The sequence below is a fragment of the Scylla paramamosain genome, chromosome 43, assembly GCF_035594125.1.
Source record: "Scylla paramamosain isolate STU-SP2022 chromosome 43, ASM3559412v1, whole genome shotgun sequence".
In the NCBI taxonomy this organism is placed as follows: domain Eukaryota; kingdom Metazoa; phylum Arthropoda; class Malacostraca; order Decapoda; family Portunidae; genus Scylla; species Scylla paramamosain.
Genome location: NC_087193.1, coordinates 3,694,033 through 3,702,183, shown reverse-complemented (window position 1 = coordinate 3,702,183; position 8,151 = coordinate 3,694,033). Strand labels below are relative to the sequence as shown.

General features: G+C 39.4%; 1 protein-coding gene across 1 annotated transcript in view; it reads left to right on the top strand.

Moving 5' to 3' along the window:
- Positions 1-7,300, top strand: part of LOC135093417 (cancer-related nucleoside-triphosphatase homolog) — a 7,777-nt gene extending 477 nt beyond the window's left edge. The window contains exons 2-5 of the mRNA XM_063992695.1: positions 3,005-3,167; positions 3,287-3,383; positions 4,957-5,151; positions 5,882-7,300. Coding sequence (XP_063848765.1) covers positions 3,005-3,167; positions 3,287-3,383; positions 4,957-5,151; positions 5,882-5,959 — 533 coding nt within the window. The 3' untranslated portion in view covers positions 5,960-7,300. The remainder of the gene's footprint in view (positions 1-3,004; positions 3,168-3,286; positions 3,384-4,956; positions 5,152-5,881) is intronic.
- The last annotated feature ends 851 nt before the right edge of the window (positions 7,301-8,151 follow it).

Sequence of the window (8,151 nt, the reverse complement as noted above, 5' to 3'; positions counted from 1 at the left end):
TCCTCGTGTTCTTGTGCCCTGTTCCGCTTTGTTCAGCTTCTTTAGATCAAGTCTTATGCTGAAAATGTTGACTATCTGCTAAGGTTAAAGTTTTTTTTTCTTTTTTTTTCTTTCTTTCTTTTTTTTTTTTTGCTTACCATGGTTGTTCACTTTCTCGTTTCTCCTCGTGATGTTTTGGGTGTTTTAGGATGTTAGGGATTGATTTTGCTGTTGCTGGTAATGCTACTACTATCACTTCACCACTACTATTATCACCAGTTGCTGTTACTACTACTGCTACTACCATCTCTCAATACTACTACCACCATTACTTACTACTACTATTACTACTACTACTACCACCATAATTTAAGTGTATTTTAGTTGATTTAATTTATGATTTTTATTTTATTGCTCAGGTCCTAACTGAGAATTATTGATTTTACTTCTAACCTAAGCTAACCTAATCAGTCCATCTGAGGAAATTAAGGTCATTTCAGTATTATTGTATATTATCAGTAATATCTTTAGGGATGCAATGTTCTAACCTAACTTAACCTAACCTAGCCATCCAATGAAAATGTTAGGGCTATCTCAGTATATCACATGTTTTTTTTTTTTCTTATGTAGGAAGGACACTGGCCAAGGGCAACAAAAATCTAATAAAAAAATGCCCACTGAAATGCCAGTCCCATAAAAGGGTCAAAGCAGTGGTCAAAAATGAATGAATAAGTGTCTTGAAACCTCCCTCTTGAAGGAATTCAAGTCATAGGAAGGTGGAAATACAGAAGCAGGCAGGGAGTTCCAGAGTTTACCAGAGAAAGGGATGAATGATGGAGAATACTGGTTAATTGTTGTGTTAGAGAGGTGGACAGAATAGGGGTGAGAGAAAGAAGAAAGTCTTGTGCAGCGAGGCCGCGGAAGGAGGGGAGGCATGCAGTTAGCAAGATCAGAAGAGCAGTTAGCATGAAAATAGCAGTAGAAGACAGCTAGATATGCAACATTGTGGCGGTGAGAGAGAGGCTGAAGACAGTCAGTTAGAGGAGAGGAGTTGATGAGACGAAAAGCTTTTGATTCCACCCTGTCTAGAAAAGCAGTATGAGTGGAACCCCCCCCCAGACATGTGAAGCATACTCCATACATGGACGGATAAGGCCCTTGTACAGAGTTAGCAGCTGGGGGGGGGTGAGAAGAACTGGCGGAGACGTCTCAGAACACCTAACTTCATAGAAGCTGTTTTAGCTAGAGATAAGATGTGAAGTTTCCAGTTCAGATTATAAGTAAAGGACAGGCTGAGGATGTTCAGTGTAGAAGAGGGGGACAGTTGGGTGTCATTGAAGAAGAGGGGATAGTTGTCTGAAAGGTTGTGTTGAGTTGATAGATGGAGGAATTGAGTTTTTGAGGCATTGAACAATACCAAGTTTGCTCTGCCCCAATCAGAAATTTTAGAAAGATCAGAAGTCAAGCGTTCTGTGGCTTCCCTGCGTGATATGTTTACCTCCTGAAGGGTTGGACATCTATGAAAAGACGTGGAAAAGTGCAGGGTGGTATCATCAGCGAAGGAGTGGATAGGACAAGTAGTTTAGTTTAGAAGATCATTAATGAATAATAAGAAGAGAGTGGGTGACAGGACAGAACCCTGAGGAACACCACTGTTAATAGATTTAGGAGAAGAACAGTGACCGTCTACCACAGCAGCAATAGAACGGTCAGAAAGGAAACTTGAGATGAAGTTACAGAGAGAAGGATAGAAACCGTAGGAGGGTAGTTTGGAAATCAAAGCCTTGTGCCAGACTCTATCAAAAGCTTTTGATATGTCCAAGGCAACAGCAGAAGTTTCACCAAAATCTCTAAAAGAGAATGACCAAGACTCAGTAAGGAAAGCCATAAGATCACCAGTAGAGCGGCCTTGACAGAACTCATACTGGCGATCAGATAGAAGGTTGTGAAGTGATAGACGTTTAAGAATCTTCCTGTTGAGGATAGATTCTGTATTTCCACCTTCCTATGACTTGAATTCCTTCAAGAGGGAGGTTTAAAGACACTTATTCATCAACTTTTGACCACTGCTTTGACCCTTTTATGGGACTGGCATTTCAGTGGGCATTTTTTTTTATTGGATTTTTGTTGCCCTTGGCCAGTGTCCTTCCTACATAAAAAAAAAAAAAAACGAATAGTTAAGGTGTTTTCAAATTAAATCTAATGTCACAGACCTCTTCAGGGTGCAATAATCCCCTGGTTAAAATCCCTCTCAGAGCTTTAGAGATATTATGGTTGAGGTATTTTGTTTCATCCCATTTATCATTGTTGGGAATGGTGAGGTGTGTTTGTATGGTGATGTGCATAGTGATAGGTCATCGTCAGGAGTCAGTGTCAGGAGGTTGTTGTTTTCCAAAATATTTACTGCTTCTCCTATTCCCACTACTACCACTAATACTAGCTTTAACTTCTGCACCAAACAGGAGAGGGGGAAAAGGAGATAGAAGAGAAATCTATGATGACAGGAAAATCCAGGTATCTCTCTCTCTCTCTCTCTCTCTCTCTCTCTCTCTCTCTCTCTCTCTCTCTCTCTCTCTCTCTCTCTCTCTCTCTCTCTCTCTCTCTCTCTCTCTCTCTCTCTCTCTCTCTCTCTCTCTCTCTCTCTCTCTCTCTCTCTCTCTCTCTCTCTCATCAAGATATTAGTACGTACATCTTACACTGCGCCTCCTCCTCCTCCTCCTCCTCCTCCTCCTCCTCCTCCTCCTCCTCCTCCTCCTCCTCCTCCTCCTCCTCCTCCTCCTCCTCCTCATTTGCTTCCTTTCTCCTCTCTATATTTCTCTCTCTCCTTGTCTTCCTCCTTCCTTCCCCTTTCTTTACCTCACCATTTCTTTTCCTTCCTTCTCCTGATCTTTCTTCCTTCTTATTTTCTTTCTTTCCTCCTTCCATTTTTCCTTTATCTTACCTTTCCTTCCTTTCCATTAAATCCTCTTTATTTTTTTTAACACCCTCTTTTTTTCCTCTCTTAAACTCTCGCTCCCTTTTTCAGGTGTGGGCAAGACGACTTTCATAAAAAAGGTCGTGGGTCGCCTGCAGGAGGGCGGACTGACCTGCCAGGGGTTCTACACAGAGGAGGTGCGGCAAGAGGGGTCCCGCACTGGCTTTGATGTGGTCACCTTGGAGGGCCAGCGAGGGATTCTGGCAAGAGTGAGGTGAGGTGGTGTAGAGGGATAAATTATTGACTTATGATTGTAAATTATTGACTTATAATAACAGATAGTGATAACAGCAACAGTAGTAATGAACTACCTACCCCACCAACCCTGCACAGCCCTGAGGATAGCGTTCGGCAGGGCCCCCGTGTCGGCAAGTATGCTGTTGATGTGGCAAGCTTCGAGTCACTGGCCCTTCCTGCTCTTCACACTGAGGTAGTCACCATTGTCTCCCTTATGACACCTTGCATTGAGCTGTTATTTTCTTGCTTGCTTTTCTTTCTTTCTCTGCCTCTGCCCATTCAATTTATTTTTCATGGTTTGTCTCCTTTCCTTTACTCTCTCTGCATTTTCCCTTATTTTCCTGTTTCATTTCTTTCTCAGCCTTGTCTTTGTTTATTTTTGATGTATTTTCATGGTTTCTTAGTCTCCTCTTTATTTTCCTGCTTGTTTTCCTTTCTTTTACTTTCTCTGCATTTTCCTTTATTTTCCTGTTTCCTTTCTTTCTCTGCCTTGTCTTTATTTTTTATGTATTTTCATGGTTTCTCAGTCTCCTCTGTTATTTTCCTGCTTGTTTTCCTTTCTTTATTCCTGCTTTCCTTTATTTTCCTGCATTTTTATATTTTCTCTGTTTTCTGCCTCCATATTTTCTCTATCATACTTTTGCTTTCACTGTATTTTCATACTTTGTCTCTCCTCTTCTCTACTTGTTTTTCTTTCTTTCTTTTATCTCTCCTTTCCATTATTTTCTTGTTTTCTTTCTATCTTTCCTCTCCTTTACTTTCCTGCTTGCTTTCCTTTCTCTTTCTCTTCTATCTCTCCTCTTCTTTACTTTCTTGCTTTTCTTTCTCTGTCTCTTCTCTCCTTTTATACTTTCCTTCCTCTGTCTCTCCTCTCCTTTTCTCTCCCACATACCTTTTCTCTGCCTTTACCTTCATTGCCTTCATAGCATATCATTCTCAGGAAGTGACAAATATGAACATAACATGAAATATGCAGAGGGAAAGCTTATATATACAAGTGTGCATAAGTGTGTTTGAATTAATATGTTTCTTCTTTTTTTCTCTCTCTTTCTCCTTTCTGCAAGTGTGAGGTGGATCCAAGAAAGAAGCGGAAATAAAAAAAAAGAAAATAAAAAAAGGAAAAAAATCAGTCAAAAGATGATGATGATGATAAACAAACTTAAGTACAGTACATGCATACATATGTCAATCTGTTTTTTAAAAGTCTCCCTTATTGGCTTCTTTCTATGGAATACGATGCATATATTAACACAGGAGATCAGTGTAATATAGAAAAGAGTAGGATATGCTCTGCTCTCTCACCACGACTATTTTCAAAGGCCACAGAGATGATCAGCTGGGTTCTCAAGGCTGTTAGTCCTGTTAATAATTTAGAAACCTTGTTAGTTTGTCACTAGAACCATAAAAAGCTCCCTTAGAAAAGCCACGTCACATCAGTTAGAGCCTTTTGAAAGTAAAAAAGAGTGTTTCTCCAGAGAATAACATAGAAATCTTGTTGATATGTTACTGGAACCATAAAAAAACACTCTTAAAAACCCATGTAATTTCAAGTAGAGCCTTTCAAAAGAGTATTTCTCCTGTTAATAATATAAAAATGTTGATATGTTACTGGAATCATAAAAACATCCTTAGAAATCTGTGTTACTTCATAAAAACACCCTTGGAAACCCACATCACATCAAGTAGAGCCTTCTAAAAGTAGTGGAGGTAAGGGCTGAAGTGGTTCAGACAGAATACAGCCATAGTGACTCTTCCCCCAACTGTAGCTGTCCAGGCCGGCTGTTTTAGTGCTGGATGAGGTTGGGAAGATGGAAATGTTTAGCGACGACTTTGTGAAGGGAGTACGGCAGGCGATCTCCAGCCCATCCTCCACCATCCTGGCCACCATCCCCATCCCTAAGGGCAAGCCTATACCGCTGGTGGAGGAGATCAGGCGGAACCACAGCTTTCTAGTGGTGCATGTAAGACTCCACTTCCTCCTCTACTTTCTTATGATTTTGTTGTTTTTATGTGAAGGATGTTTGGTTGGTGTGTGTGTGTGTGTGTGTGTGTGTGTGTGTGTGTGTGTGTGTTTTGGTGCTTTTTTTGTCTTTATATTTTTGTTGAGGTTTACTTAGATTGATTTTTTTATTTGTTTATTTATTTTTTTGTTGTTTTTCCATATTCTTGTCTTGTAAGATGATTTTATTGTTTTCTGGCTTTCCATTTCTGTACAAAGTTCAATGCATCATGTATTTGCATAGGTTTTCCTTATTTTCTTCTTTTCTTCCCCAACAAACTTTGTCATGCACTGTTTCACTCCTGATGAATTTTTTCCACATATTTACCACCTCTCTCTTTCCCTCCCACAACTTTTTCCATTCTCACCTCCCTCATGATTCATTTCTCCAAATTTTTACCATCTCCTTTTCCCTTCCACAATTTTTTTTCCACTCTCCACCTCTCTCATGATTCACCTTATCTGTTTTTTTTCCCTCACCACTATTTTTCCCTGACTTCATCTCACTCATAATTAACTTTTCCACATCTTTTGCACATTTTTATCACCTCTTTTTCCCTCTCACTATCTTTCCCACACTCTACCTCACCTGTAATCCACTTTTCTCTTCCTCCTACAAAACCCTTCCGTACATTTCCTTGTGTCCATTGATGTTAAAAGGACCTGATTTGATTTCTATTGTCTCCCCACAGCTGACACGATCCAACAGGGATGACCCAACACTGCAGGAGAAGATTATGAACATATTAAGAGCCTCCCTCAAGATTTGATGAGCTTGCCAATATCGACCAGTCAGTATATGTGCTTCATCTGTGGATCTGGATGTTCAGTCTTCTGTTATTCATTATTATTATTATTGTTTTTCTTATGTAGGAATCGGATTTTGGGCATTGAAGTTTGGAGGGTCAGGTATATTGCCAGCCAGGTATTGCTTTCTTCACATACACAGGCACTAAACCATTCATCCAGTGTTTAAGGATTGGGATTAAGATTTGGGGCTTCTAAGGGCAGGATCTGATCTTTTATCCAGTGTGAGTGTTCGGGTATCCAGGATTCTTGGTGGTTCCAGTGATAGGGATTATGGCAGCAAAAGACTACATCATTTACCTGAGGCAGCTATTGACTTAAGGCTTCCTATTAATGATTAGTTGTTGTTATCATTATTATTATTATTATTGTATTAGATTTTCCTCCTCTCTTCCTGACCTCAGCATGCACAGGCCAGGGAGAGAGACAGAGAAGAGGAAAATCTAATACAATAATAATAATAATAATAATAATAAGAGCAACTAGCCCTAACATCTTAGTTGTCATGAAAGTACCAGTGTGTGCAGTTAACACAATCATGTCTAGTTTACCTTGCTCATGGCCTAGCCTTGGCGTATATTCAGGTAAAGAATAAGAAATGTTAGGAGTGAAATCATACTTAACAGCTACAAATTAATCTATATACCAGCAATCACACACATGGTGGCCCAGACAAAAGCACCCCCCCTCCCCACACACATTCAGCCCTGTCTGCCCCTGGTGGAAAGGGACAGTCTTGTGGACCACTCTACAGGAGCTTAGCCATGGCACAGCTGGCCACATCACACAAGAAATTAGTTCTGTTTTAAATATTAGTCTCTTTGATCTCATAACATAGAAAGAGGCAGTAGGAGAGTTGACACAGATGGTAGGTGAAAGGAAATATGTGGCAGGGAGCTGGGAACCTGAGGGAGGGCTACCTGGGTGACCATGTTGCCATAGCTAGCCCCTCTTAGTTACCCATGGTGAGAGTTCTGGTGCATGGTGTGGTGCCTGTGTCTGCTGCCATGTATCTGTGGCCTTGGCTTCTATTAGGGTAAATTTAGCAATATTCATGTTTCAATAGGTGAAGATCTTTTCCTGCTCACTTGCTTGTATTTGTGTCATTTTGTGTTTGACTCACAACATTGCCAGCGATCATTGCCACAGCCGGGGCAACAAACACTTCTTGGAGTGGTTACCTGTCTGGCGGTGGTGGCATGGTATAGCATCATGAGTGAATGTTCAGTCAGTATGTGGTGGTGGATATTCATGTAATGCTTGAATATTATGATGACAAAAGTAAATATTAAGACATAAATCAATGTTCTCTTTTTCTCTTGAGTCCCTCCCAGCAGTGGCAGGCAGGTGGAGGGGGGTGTGTGGCGTAGTGTTGCTCCTGGGTGTTGTAATGAAGGCTGGTGTTGTTAATGGGGTGATTAACTCTGGGATAACGTCATTGGCACAGATTCAGAACACCAACCTCTTCTGATGTCATTATTTCCTATTTATTTATGTTTTTTTTCTGGAAATAATTAATTTCATATCACTGCCTTAATTTCTGGGCAGATCTTTATTATTATCTGGGCAGATGCTTTATTTAAATCATGATCTACACAGTGAATGTTAAATTAATGAACTGAATGAATCTAAACCTAAGCTAGCTCTTGGAAACAATAATGCTATTTCAATTATCCAGTATTATTTATCCATCCATCTACTATTTATGTTAAGCACTGGCATAAGGCAACAACAAAAAAAAAAAAAAAAATGCCAGTCCCTAAAGAAGACAGTATGAAATGAAAACTCTCTCTCTCTCTGAAATAGACATTTGCGAGTCAACATTGTTATATGTGAGATAAGTATCCAATACATTTTCTAAAGTATAAGTGAAAGAAAAAAACAGCAGCAGAGAGAAAAAAACGTATATATATATATATATATATATATATATATATATATATATATATATATATATATATATATATATATATATATATATATATATATATATATATATTGGTGCTACATTTCTTCTCATACAATCTTGGTAACCAAATGTGTAGCAGTGTCAGTATAACAATTATATCACACGCATTTTTTATATTAACTAATTTATCATAAAAAAAAAAAAAGATACAGTGCGCAGGTCATGGAGTTGTGCAGCTAGATAAAT